Raw genomic sequence first — 13,797 nt, 5'->3', positions numbered from 1 at the left:
ATCCAGCATATCTATCTTGTTTGCTGTGTCATAATAAAATAATAACAATAATAATAAATCACACAGTCCTAAACGCTTGGGAGGTGTTCGACTTGTGACTTTGTGATACGAAATCCAGCATATCTATCTTGTTTGCTGTGTCATACAATGTCGTTGTGTCAATAATAATAATAATAATAATAATAATAATAATAATAATAATAATAATAATAGTCACACAGTCCTAGACACTTGGGAGGTGTTCGACTTGTGACTTTGTGATACGAAATCCAGCATATCTATCTTGTTTGCTTTGTCATACAATGTCGTTGTGTCAATAATAATAATAATAGTAATAGTCACACAGTCCTAGACACTTGGGAGGTGTTCGACTTGTGACTTTGTGATACGAAATCCAGCATATCTATCTTGTTTGCTGTGTCATACAATGTCGTTGTGTCAATAATAATAATAATAATAATAATAATAATAATAATAATAATAATAATAATAATAGTCACACAGTCCTAGACACTTGGGAGGTGTTCGACTTGTGACTTTGTGATACGAAATCCAGCATATCTATCTTGTTTGCTGTGTCATACAATGTCGTTGTGTCAATAATAATAATAATAATAATAGTCACACAGTCCTAGACACTTGGGAGGTGTTCGACTTGTGGTTTTGTGATGCGAAGTCCAGCATGTCTCTCTTGTTTGCTGTGTCATAAAATAAAATAATAATATCTATCTATCTTGTTTGCTGTGTCATACAATGTCGTTGTATCAATAATAATAATAACAATCACACAGTCCTAGACACTTGGGAAGTGTTCGACTTGTGATTTTGTGATACGAAATCCAGCATATCTATCTTCTTGTTTGCTGTGTCATACAATGTCATTGTGTCAATAATAATAATAATCACATAGTTTTAGACACTTGGGAAGTGTCCGACCTGTGATCTAATACAACAGCCAACATAGAGATCTTGGTTGCTATATACTAATAATATAATAACAATAATAGATCATTTTGGGGTTCCAAAAGAATTGTCTAGGTCCTCTAGTTCGACTCAGTGGTACTCTACAGGAACTGTGGAAAATAAAACCTCAGACAACAACTCGTTCCAAACGATAAACTCTCTCTTATTTTAAACTCTTTCCTGACAAAACAATGCATAGATTGGCCTCTGTTTATCCTCCCGTTTGCCCTTCTCCGTTGCCGGACTCTTGGGACTTCATGGACACCTCCAAACTGTGGCCGGACGAAGCGTCTCCGTCCCCGTCACCCGTTTGTACCTTTTTGGTCCTTCGTTTCGAGTGCGAATTCTGGCGACATCCCCCCCCACCTTTGTCCTGTTCCCCGGCCAGCGGGGAGAGGAATTAGGGGGTTTACAGTAGTGATTTTTGGCACTTTTTCTTTCCTCCCATTGTTCATTTGCGCCGGCCGAAAATGGACTTCTTGCCAGGGTTCTTGTCGCCGACACTCAGGCCGATCAGGAGCCGGGCTTTCTCGTCTTCCTCCTGCTGCTGGACGTGACCCTCGAGTTTGCTGTCCGGTTTGCCCCGCAAGTCGGTGCCGGACGCAGGCTTCAGCCGCAACTTCTCTTTGATGACCTGCAAAATGGGAGAGCGGTCAAGAATCAGCCAAGCTTATGAGCTTTGCTCACTGACCTACTTTTCTATGTTCATGGATCTACCCTTCTTTGCACATTGACTTATCTTTGTATTCTCGAAGGCTTTCATGGCCGGAATCACTGGGTTACTGTGAGTTTTCCGGACTGTGGCTTTGCTTGGAAATGGAGAAGAGTACCTCCCCTAGAGCCAGAGATGAGCACCGCCTCCAAAGCCGGAAATGAAAGGAGAAGCCTTTGCGCCTTTGTCTGTGTATGTGAAATGAAAGGAGAAGCCTTAGCCTTTGTTTGTGTATGTGAAATGAAAGGAGAAGCCTCTGCCTTTGTGTATGTGAAATGAAAGGAGAAGCCTCTGCCTTTGTCTGTGTTTGTGAAATGAAAGGAGAAGCCTTTGCCTTTGTTTGTGTTTGTGAAATGAAAGGAGAAGCTGTTAATGTGAGATTTGTGTATTGATAGTGTTTAAATGCAATTTGTGCCATGCTTGTATTGCAACTGATTGCATCATCCAGAAGTGTGGAAAGAGTTAATTGCCAAGAAGCTATGATGACCTTGATGTGTGGCTGGAACTAGGGAGTATCCAGACACAAGTGTTTGTGCATAACGATTACATCAGTTCAGTTCAGTTCAGTTGAGTTCGAGTCAAGTTCTGTTGGAGAACAGAGCAGTCCTGTGTTCCTCTGTCGTCTGCAAGTCTGTTTGTGTTGATTATTGCTGCATACAGTAAAACTTTGTAAATAGTTTAACCAACGTTTCTGAGTGTCTCTTCGTTCTGCATTCCACTGCTTCCGTCTAACTACTACTGCGCTGCAAATACTCTGACAGAAGCCTTTGCCTTTGTGTTTGTGAAATGAAAGGAGCTTTTGCCTTTGTTTGTGTTTGTGAAATGAAAGGAGAAGCCTTTGCCTTTGTCTGTGTTTGTGAAATGAAAGGAGAAGCCTTTGCCTTTGTCTGTGTATGTGCGTCCCATTGCATTGTAACAAGGCATTGAATGTTTGCTTATATCTGTTTACATTGTGATCCGCTCTGAGTCCCCACGGGATAATAATAATAATATAAATTATTATTATTATTATTATTATTATTATTATTATTATTATTATTATGGTGAGCAGGGAATGAAACAAGATGAAGACAACAGCAGTGTATCTGCCAATTTGGGGCCTCTGTGATGAACCCTGGCCCTCCCCGCCCCTTGCACCCACGCTACCTGGGCCACCAAGGCCTTGCGGCTGTCTCGCTTGACCGCCATGGCGAAGTCCAGCCAGGTCCATGTGTTGTTGTGGTATTCGAGGCATGGAAGCACCAGGTTGAGGTCTCCCCAGTCAACGCTGTTCTTCTCTCCCTGTGGACCAGACAATATTATTATTAATAATAGGAACCGCCATCTCCTTGACCCCCAACCCAGAAAAGGAGGGAGATTTGGATAATATCAGTCCCCAATCTGGATCTTTTACTGTTTTGATACTCAAGAGATGGAGCCTCTTGAGCCTCCGGAGCCAGGGACAGACTACCTGCAAATTAAACATACTGTATATACTCGAGTATAAGCCTAGTTTTTCATCCCTTTTTTTAACACTGAAAAAGTCCCCCTCGGCTTATACTCGGGAGAGGGTCCTGGTTGACTTATATTTGGGTTAGTCTATGCTCGAGAATATATGGTACATTTATTATTTTTCTCTATTATTATTGGTATTATTACATTTATTATTTTTCTCTATTATTGTTGCTACTATTACATTTATTTTACTCTATTTTTAATTATTATTAATACATTCATTATTTCACTCTGATCTTATTATTATTATTATTATTACATTTACCATTTTACTCTATTTACTATTACATTTATTATTTTCCTGTATTTATTATTATTATTATTACATGTATTATTTTACTCTATTATTATTAAAAGGATACATAAGCACATTTACATTCAAGAAGATGAGAATAATGATTTGATCAGCCTTGGACAGTCGTATCTTAAATTTGAGCTTGATGTAAATATTCAAAAACATTTAACCTACTGATGCCTCAATTAATGTAATTTTATTGGTATCTATTTTAATTTCTGAAATTTACCACCCTCGGCTTATACTGGAGTCAATGTTTTCCCAGGTTTTTTGTGGTAAAATTAGGTGCCTCGGCTTATATTCGGGTCGGTTTATACTTTAGTATATACGGTAAATCACCCCAAATGTTGCCCCTTCCCCTTCACCTTGTAGCTGACGCAGAGCGGCACTTGCGGGATCTTGATGTAGATGAAGGAGTTGTTCATGGCGGCCCGCTCCTTCATCTTGTCAATGTCATCCACTGGGTACTATTATGGAAAGAGGCGTTGAGGCTAGATGACCTTTAGCGTGCCATTTTCATCCCCTTCTTTTTATCTGTGCCCTGCCTAAAATACACCCTGCCAAGTAGGCCAAGCAAAGACACATTCTCTTGGGTGAGTTTCCAATGAAAACAAGGCCGGATGAAGATTTAAATACAGGCCGTGGTGTGGCCACGAAACCTTCAAACCCTTCGGAACAACATTGCCATGTTTACCTCTTCCTTCTTCATCAAGTTTACTTACTTACTTACTTACTTCCCCTACTTACTTCAGGGGGCTTCCGTAGTGACCGCCGGACTCCGGACGTCCGGTTCAGGCCTTGGGACATGCCTTTCCCTGGACCCAGTGAATCATCGGAGACCATCAACTGTCGCGGCTTGACCACTGGCATCCCTAAGAAGGACAGAGGCCCGAGGAAGGTCAGCAGCCACTCCAACCTCTCTGGGAAGCGGGTTCAAGTATGTGAGCAGCTACAGTATAACCATCCAATCTGAACCTCACCTGTGGTCACTAGTTTGGACTTGTCCTCTTCGTCCCCGACTTCCTCCTCCTCCACATTACGGCCAGGGAAGAAGAAGCCCATCATGCGGTGGAAGAACTGGTGGGTCAGCTGGATGGTGAGGGGCACCACATTGACCTGGAAAAAAAGGGAGAAAGTGACCACCAAGCTCCATTGGTCAGTCATAGTAGCTGTTGTGACTCAGCCACAGGCTAGCCAGAGTCAGGATGAAGAAGGGGATTCTGGGTTTCAGATACAAGGGCCAGTAGAGTCAGAAGTTGACGGCGTGGAAATGCAGGCTGACTCAGAATCTGGAGAATTGCAGTTTGAACAGAATGAACTGTTGACCCCAGAAACTATAGATAACAGACAGGCTGACATTCCCATGGGAAATAATGAGCGAGAGAATTCTCAAGTCCCAGTTAATGAGCGAGAGAGCTCAGGCCCGTCTCAGGTGCAAGAGAACGATAGTACAAGCATTGATTTATCTAGGGAGGACCGTCTGTCTTGGAGGGGTTCTCGGGTCCGAAGGAGTGAGAGACTGGCGGGAAAGAAAGAGGCCAGTTCTGGGAAAAGAAATGCCTTTCTTGGTTGCTTTTAAAAGTGTCCTTTGCAGATAGCTCTTTGTCAAAGCAAATTCTCGCTTCATCTGTGTGGATGTTCTCGTTTCATGCTTAGGAAGACCGTTCCTGGATCTTTGTACTTTTGGGCCTTGTTTTTGGGATCTACTGACTACTGCCTTGCCTCATGGATTATTAGCTTTGCTATGATTTATGGACTAATGGATTTTTCATGATTTAGATTCTTATTGACTCTTTCATTGCAACTTTGAAAACCCTTTCAACTGTCTGCTTTGATTCATATATTTGCTTTGCTTAATACAACTTCAAAAGACTTTCTTCTGTGTCTGACTGGGTATCTATAGCAAGGTGAACTATTCTGAGGTGCGACAGTAGCATCCGTCCACTTGCATGTAACCCCGACTCACCTCTAAATGCTCTTTGATGGAGATGCCACCCACCGGCGGCCGGACTTTGCTGAAGATCCGTAAGGCCAGCTGGCGGCCAGATTGGCAGGCGCTCTGCGGCCGGAGGACCACCTACGGGATGGAAGAGATGCTAATACAGTAAAGTTCCGGTTATTTGACATAAACGGGCAGGCCGAATGTCGAATAACTGGATCTGACAGATAATAGGGAGGCCCTATTATCCAGCAAGCCGGTTGAAAGAAGTGCCCCGTGCACGCTGCTAGGTAGATATCAAGCTACCTAGCAACGCGCAGGAGCGCTTCTGCTCCGCCTCTTGGGAGGCATCCATGCTCGTTGCTAGGTAGATAACAAGCTACCTAACAACGCTCGGGGTGCTTCCTAAGCCGAGTGCTCACCGCTCCGCCCCTTGGGAAGCGCCCGTGCGTGTTGCTAGGTAGCTTGCTATCTACCTAGCAACGCGCACAGGCGCTTCTCTGCTCGCCGCCCTGCCTCTTGGGAGGTGCCCGTGCGTGTTGCTAGGTAAATAGCAAGCTACCTAGCAACGTGCATGAGCACCTCCCTAGGGGCCTGGGACCTCGGATAATACGGAGTGTCGGTTAACCGGAACTCTACTGTAATTATAACATCAGCTTGCAAATGAGGCCACCAGAACGAGGCCATATAATCACAGAGACGGAAGAGACCACATCCAGTCCAACCAAGCCTCTGCAATCCATGAAGACACAGTTTCATCCCATCCAGCTTCTGCTTAGAAACTTCCTCCACTGGACTCCGAGGAAACCTATTCCACAATCGAAGAGGAAGTTGGAATACTTGGACCCACTTTTGACAAAAGGAGGCACTCTGTGCATGCTCGGGAGGGTTCTTTGACAATTATTTCGCTGCTATGCCCAGTTATTATGGCTGGGAGACAGAAATATGGCCACTGACCTTATAGACGGCGTTGGGGAGGAGATTGTTCATGGTGACCCATCCTAATTCGAGAAGATGCTCAGCTGTATCATCTGATTTGTTCACCTATGCAGAAAGCACAGCAATTGAGGCATCTAGCTAACAAGAGCGGGAGAAGCTCTGGATGATGGGACAAGGAGTTGCAATGCCCGTCTTTGTCATCTCTGGCTTGGGAACCTATCAAAGCTTGGTGCCCACCTTGCTATAGAGGAAGCGCTGTAGCTCCAGTTCGGCGATGCCTAGTTGGCCGTCCTCCTCGGTCAGCCGCCACCGGGCCTGGGCGAAGTAGAACTCGGTCCGGCGCACCACGCCAACATCCTCCAGCTGCTTCCGCAACTCCATCTTGTTGGCCCGCTGGAGCTGGAAGTCCTTGAAGCACCTGAGAAGAAAGAGAGACAAAGTTTGGAAGAGAAACCCAATCTGCATACGGATCTTCAGATTCTCAGTGACCGAGCCAAGAAAGAACGAAGACTTCATCAGAAGGTCTGCTTGATATTGATATTTGTCTTTTCTCCTGCCATGGAACTTAAAGAAGATAGTTCCATCTTTTTCTCCTGTGCATAGCAACATCCTATGCTAATTTTATACACACAAACACACATATATATTATAATAATTTATAAATATATAATATATTGTATATACATTTAATATTGATCATAATCTATATATATAAAAGAGTGATGGCATCAGGGCAGCGGACAAAACAACAAAACTACAGGACCCCCAACCTTGAAATTTGACAACACAACCCATCATCCACGGCTCTAGGTTGATACAACAAAAAGAAAAGAAAAATAAAGTCCTAATTACAGGGAGAGGAATAATAGTTTTTATCCAATGGCTGCCAGTTAGAAGGCTAAGCTCCGCCCACTTGGTCTCCTAGCAATCTACTCAGCCCAGGGGACAGGCACAGTTAGGCCTCACTTAGGCCTCTTCCACAGATTATCAGATTTTAACTGGATTATATGGCAGTGTAGACTCAAAGCCCTTCCACACAGCTATATAACTCATTTAGAATCTTATATTATCTGCTTTGAACTGGATTATCTTGACTCCACACTGCCATATAATCTACTTCAGTGTGCATACTAAACATAAAGACAACCATACAACAGACATTCAATACCACCACTACTTCAACAAGTCTCACCAACACCACCAGAAAACGCCACAGCAACACGTGGCCGGGCACAGCTAGTCTATATATATAAAAGAGTGATGGCATCACGGCGACCCACAAAACAACAAAACTACAGGCCCTCCAACCTCGAAATTTGACAATACAACCCATCATCCACACCTCTAGGTTGATACAACAAAAAGAAAAGAAAAATAAAGTCCTAATTAGAGAGAGAGGAATAATTGCTTTTATCCAATTGCTGCCAGTTAGAAGGCTAAGCTCCTCCAACTTGGTCTCCTAGCAACCCAATTAAAAATAATAAAAAACACTAAAAAATGATACAGTAAAATATCATAATAACCGAAAATAACTAAAAATAATACAAGAAAATAATAAAATATAATAAATAAAAATATAACTTACAATAAAATTAATTAAAAAAATGCAAATAACATCAAATAAAAATTACACAACAATTTTTAACCAATACCACCACCACTTTGCCACAGCAACGCGTGGCCGGGCACAACTAGTATTAGAATACAATATTATACTACTAATAATATAATATAATAATATTAATTATATATTATATATTAAATGTAATGTCCCCAGTGACATTTGGCAGGCTCCATCCCTTCAGAGGTTCAGAAAAAAAACTGAAGACCTGGTTATGTACGCAGGCATTTGAAGAATAAGTATGTGTTGGCTTCGACGCGGTCTGAATTAAGGCTCTTGTATAAGGTCTGGTGGATGAATGGCATAAGCACTTTGCATTGTTTTAAACTTTGTATATTATATTTTATGACTTTTTAACTGTTTTAACTTTTTAGTTCATTGTATAACGGTGTAACGGCATCAATTAGGCTGTACATGCGGCTGTGGCGCAGGCTGGAGAGCAAGCCAGCTGCAATGAATCACTCTGACCAGAAGGTCATGAGTTCGAGGCCCGCTCGGAGCCTATGTTTGTCTTGTCTTTGTTCTATGTTAAAAAGGCATTGAATGTTTGCCTATATGTGTAATGTGATCCGCCCTGAGCCCCCTGTAAATAAATAAATAAATAAATAAATTGCCACTTGTAAGCCGCCCTGAGTCCTCTCGGGTGAGAAGGTCGGGCTATAAATTAATGAAATAAATAAATAAATAAATAAATATAATGATATAGTACAATATAGTAATTTAATGCTTATATTGTGCTACGCTAATAATATATTGTATTGTATGTGAATGTAATTTGTAAGCCGCTCTGAGTCCCCTTCGGGATGAGAAGAGCGGGATATAAATCTAGTAAATAAATAAATAATAAATAAATAAAGAAGCTGGATTTTGGTTGGAAGAAACCATATGGATACCGAAATCCATGGAGGCTTAAATCATTGCCAGTTACCTGATAAGGATGTTCAATTCCTCGCTCTCCTGCTGCAGTTCGGACTTCTCCCGACTCAGCTGTTGCTGCAACCGCTGGTTGTGGTCAAGCAAAGCTTCATTCCGGCCATCATCCTGCAGGGACTGGGGAGAAAAAGTGGTCAAGGCGTGCGGAAAGAGGGAAACTATCCAAAAGGCTAGGGCGAGACCCCGTCATCCCTGAAGGCCGCACCCACCTTCAGGACGGAGTACATCTGCTTTTCCAGGAGCCGGATCTGGGCCACGTGTTGCCGGACGGCTTCCTGAAGGTGGAGGATGCTGCTGCGCTGCTCCTCGGGGTTGCTGGAGATTTCCAGCTGGAAGCGGACGCGCTGCTTCTTTTCGCTGTGCTCCTGCAAGGAGAAAGCCATAGGTTATGGAGGACAACATTAGGAAAAGCTTCTTTTCTTAGATTGCATTGGGAAGCTGTGTGCTTGACTCTTTTCTGAGACTGCATTAGGAAGCCGTGTGCTTGACTCTTTTCTGAGACTGCATTAGGAAGCTGTGTGCTTGACTCTTTTCTGAGATTGCATTAGGAAGCTGTGTGCTTGACTCTTTTCTGAGACTGCATGAGGAAGCTGTGTGCTTGACTCTTTTCTGAGACTGCATTAGGAAGCCGTGTGCTTGACTCTTTTCTGAGACTGCATTAGGAAGCCGTGTGCTTGACTCTTTTCTGAGACTGCATGAGGAAGCTGTGTGGTTGACTCTTTTCTGAGACTGCATGAGGAAGCCGTGTGCTTGACTCTTTTCTGAGACTGCATTAGGAAGCCGTGTGCTTGACTCTTTTCTGAGACTGCATTAGGAAGCCGTGTGCTTGACTCTTTTCTGAGACTGCATTAGGAAGCCGTGTGCTTGACTCTTTTCTGAGACTGCATGAGGAAGCTGTGTGGTTGACTCTTTTCTGAGACTGCATGAGGAAGCCGTGTGCTTGACTCTTTTCTGAGACTGCATGAGGAAGCTGTGTGCTTGACTCTTTTCTGAGACTGCATTAGGAAGCCGTGTGCTTGACTCTTTTCTGAGACTGCATTAGGAAGCCGTGTGCTTGACTCTTTTCTGAGACTGCATTAGGAAGCCGTGTGCTTGACTCTTTTCTGAGACTGCATTAGGAAGCCGTGTCCTTGACTCTTTTCTGAGATTGCATTAGTAAGCCATGTGCTTGACTCTTTTCTGAGGCTGCTGCTCTGCTATTGTTTTGAGAGGCTATTGTTTTGACTGATTGCTGGCTTCCTGTTGAAGCTTTCTGAGCCAGAGGCTGAACTCAAGTGGCAGTGGGTTCACACAGAAGTGAGGAGGTTGGACTGGATGACCCGTGAGGTCTCTTCCAACTCTACGATTCTATGATTCCCGATGGTCAGAGCTGGAACACACGCCTTGGGAGTCTCCATCTCTGGCCATCTATCAGGAGGGTTTGGATTGCACTTTCCCTGCCAGGCAGAAGGGGGTTGGACTGGATGGCCAATAATAATATCAGAAACAAATTCCACTTTTCTGGTGCTGGAAAGGAATGCCTAGCCTCCACCTCATAAACTGCATAGAGAAATGCGTCTCGGACTCGGATCACCTTGCGCTTGGGCTCGACGTGGAGGAGTAGGTTGTTGACGATGTCCAGGATCATGGCGTACTGTGCCGGGTTGGTGGAGATCTCCAAGTCGTGGTGGATAAGGGTGAAAGTGTCCACGGCACCTGGAGAATGAAAAATGTGGGATTCTGGGAGTTACAATTTTTAAAAAAATCCAGTTCCTGAGATAACTTGGGAGAGGAGGGACTAAAGGGAGAAGAGCTTTCCGTCCTGGTAATGGCTGTGTCCCGCCGGGTCCCGTTCATTACCTTCCCGTTTCTTGAGCAGGTCGTCCTTCTCTGGGTGGAGGGGCACCTCAGGCGGCTTGATCTGCGAGGCCAGCTCTGGGTTGATGTCGTGGCTGTAGCTGATGTAGTACATGCGGCAGTTGCAGCGGGAGATGATGCGCTGGACCTGCTGCGTGGGCTGGACTTCGTGGGGCTGGTTCCAGTCTGGGAAGAGTCGATATGGAGCAACAAGCAGGGTCAGGACTGGAATTGCCAGATCACTGGAGAGCCGGGGGGAGGGAGGGGAGGCAATCCGGGAGGGCCACCCAGTACCAGTATTTCTATCAAAAGTGTGAACCTGCTTTTGGCTGATGGGAGAGTCAAGTTAATTATGATTGTTGTTGTTGTTGTGTGCCTTCAAGCCATTTCAGATTTAGGTAAAAGTAAAGGTTTCCCCTGACGTTAAGTCCAGTCATGTCTGATTCTGGGGGTTGGTGCTCATCTCCATTTCTAAGCCGAAGAACCGGCGTTGTCCGTAGACACCTCCAAGGTCATGTAGCCATAGGCATAACTGCATGGAGCGCCATTACCTTCCCTATTGATCTACTCACATTGGCATGTTTTCGAACTGGCAGAAGCTGGAGCTAACAACGGGCACTCACTCCGCTCCTGGGATTTCAACCTGGGACCTTTCGGTCTGCAAGTTCAGCAGCTCAGTGCTTTAACACACTTCGCCACCGGGGCTTTCAGATGACCCTAAGTCTAAAGTTTAGGGCCCGGGCCAGATAAATGATCTTGGGGGGCTGCATCTGGCCCACAGGCTATATTTTTTGAAGACGATATATAATAATAACTAAACACAGCTGTCTATTCTAAACAATATCTGAAAAATATGGACCACAATAAAGATTCAAAACATAGAACACAATATGTATATTAGAGCATCATATACATAATAATGTTAACAATAATACAAATAATAATACAACTGATGATCAAATTCTGTCAGCTGTAGTGGCACACAGTCGTAACTTACAGAGTATAAAAAGTAAACCTGGGAACCAGTAGTGAACGGCTTATGTAAACAGCTTACATCGGCTCACAGCCAGCCACTCTAAAATAACATCTATTTGACCGGGCTTCCTGGCTGGGAACTGTAAATGACTGCAACATTTGTTACAAACTGAAGCTATGGCTAATTGACTGCATTTACATCCTAAGGAGTCCTATAGAACTACTCCAAGACTACAGAGACTTTGATTTGTTTTGACTCCAAGCCAGGTTTGAACGAATTGATTTGTACATTGCTATATTTAGTTTTACAGCATATTACATGCCATTTTGAAGAGACTGAATGTACACATACTGTGTCGCTAACAAGCTTTAGTTGGAGTCTTGTTGATATATGTTTGATATGTTTTATACTGAAAACTGCTCTGTGTAGCAAATCTGGATGATTGCAGTCTATAAATCTTTATACTCTGTAAGTTACGACTGTGTGTCACTACAGCTGACAGAATTTGATCAACAGTTGTATTATTATTTGTATTATTGTTAACATTATTATGTATATGATGCTCTAATATACATATTGTGTTCTATGTTTTGAACCTTTATTGTGGTGCATATTTTTCAGATATTATTTTTTGAAGACCCCTGAGATAGGTGCTTGGCTCCATGCCCCCGGGACCCTGCCTTCTCAACTCTGCCTCCTGACCTGTGGTGGTGCTGACCATCCCGCCCACCGCTTGACCGCTCTCCATCAGCTCTTGCACCGAGTCCAGGCTCCGCTGCCGGTGCTCCTCGATATTCTTCACCTACAGAGAAAGGAGAGGGAAAACAAGAGTTTAAGAAGCAAGAGAAGATGGTTTGAAGAGTCTGCACCCTCGTCTCTGACCCACGCCAACCTCTAGCCAGAGCTGGATGTCCTCGTGCTCGGAGGGCCCGCTCTCGGTGGTGGCGAAGTACTGCATGCCATCCAGGAGGCAGGTCCAGGATGTCTTCTGCTTGAGTGTGTCCCCGTACCAGGCCGGGTGGTGTTGGCACTGGAGCAACTGGGCCTTGGCCGCCGAGACGATCACGCAACCCTCTGTCTCTGCCCCCCGGAGCACCATCTGCGGGAAAGGAGGGCTCCGATCCATGAACAATCCAATCGTATGCGCCGACCTAATGGTAGCCGAGCCAAAGGCAAATATCGAGGTTGGTGGAGCTCACCTGGCAGTTGATCAGTTCGATAAGGCAGTTCCGGTTGAAGATGTCATCCGTCTGGCAGGCAGCGATCCCGCAGAGCTGTTCACTAACGCCGGACTCCTCTTCTGTGAAGACCACAAACTTGTCGGTCTCCTCTATGAGCTTCTGCAGCATATGGGCTCCTGGAAGAGGTGGATATTAGGGACAGTGTGTTTTAGATAGAAATGGCACAGCATTTGTAATCACAGAGAAAATACTGTTTGATGAACATGTGTTTGACTGATAGCACCTGGGTAATGACTGTGAATGTCATGATGCTATACCAAAGGGAATGTAGTAATAGTAGTCATAACCACGTGAGGGTTACTGCAAAGGGATTGCATCTGCCAGTTTCCTTTACTGATGACCTATCAGCAGGTGGCTATATAAAGAGGTTAAAATAATCCATTTTTCTCTCTCCTGTGTGACTCAATGTGAGTATCTGTCTATGTTGTATGTGACTAATTGATGGCTCTGATTGTTTGTTTGCAAGTACAGTAGTCTCACTTAATAATAATAATAATAATAATAATAATAATAATAATAATAATAATAATAATTTTATTTTTGTACCCCGCCACCATCTCCCCAGAGGGACTTGGAGCGGCTTACAGATATAAAACCAGCATACAGTAATATCAAATACAAAAACACACAAATAAATTTATCCAAGCTAAACGGGCCAGCAGAAGCTTGGATAAGCGAATATCTTGGATAGTAAGGAGGGATTAAGGAAAAGCCTATTAAACATCAAATTAGGTTATGATTTTACAAATTAAGCACCAAAACATCATGTTATACAACAAATTTGGCAGAAAAAGTAGTTCAGTATGCAGTAATGTTATGTTGTAATTACTGTATTTATGAATTTAGCA

General features: G+C 43.7%; 1 protein-coding gene across 2 annotated transcripts in view; it reads right to left on the bottom strand.

The window, feature by feature from the left end:
* Window positions 1–1,105: 1,105 nt before the first annotated feature.
* The window catches only part of bltp2 (bridge-like lipid transfer protein family member 2), a 44,605-nt gene continuing 31,913 nt past the window's right edge, over window positions 1,106–13,797 (bottom strand). For both annotated transcript variants that reach the window (XM_062960290.1, XM_062960291.1), the window contains 15 exons: window positions 12,908–13,065; window positions 12,601–12,807; window positions 12,411–12,510; window positions 10,736–10,918; window positions 10,470–10,591; window positions 9,106–9,261; window positions 8,892–9,013; window positions 6,580–6,760; window positions 6,361–6,447; window positions 5,431–5,541; window positions 4,445–4,580; window positions 4,212–4,336; window positions 3,830–3,931; window positions 2,822–2,956; window positions 1,106–1,597 (listed from right to left, as the gene is read on the bottom strand). In XM_062960290.1, the coding sequence (XP_062816360.1) occupies window positions 1,415–1,597; window positions 2,822–2,956; window positions 3,830–3,931; window positions 4,212–4,336; window positions 4,445–4,580; window positions 5,431–5,541; window positions 6,361–6,447; window positions 6,580–6,760; window positions 8,892–9,013; window positions 9,106–9,261; window positions 10,470–10,591; window positions 10,736–10,918; window positions 12,411–12,510; window positions 12,601–12,807; window positions 12,908–13,065 (2,108 nt within the window). In that variant the 3' untranslated portion in view covers window positions 1,106–1,414. The remainder of the gene's footprint in view (window positions 1,598–2,821; window positions 2,957–3,829; window positions 3,932–4,211; window positions 4,337–4,444; window positions 4,581–5,430; window positions 5,542–6,360; window positions 6,448–6,579; window positions 6,761–8,891; window positions 9,014–9,105; window positions 9,262–10,469; window positions 10,592–10,735; window positions 10,919–12,410; window positions 12,511–12,600; window positions 12,808–12,907; window positions 13,066–13,797) is intronic.

The sequence above is a fragment of the Anolis carolinensis genome, unplaced genomic scaffold (genome assembly GCF_035594765.1).
Source record: "Anolis carolinensis isolate JA03-04 unplaced genomic scaffold, rAnoCar3.1.pri scaffold_7, whole genome shotgun sequence".
Classification (NCBI taxonomy): Eukaryota; Metazoa; Chordata; class Lepidosauria; order Squamata; family Dactyloidae; genus Anolis; species Anolis carolinensis.
This window is presented reverse-complemented; position numbering and strand designations above follow the sequence as displayed.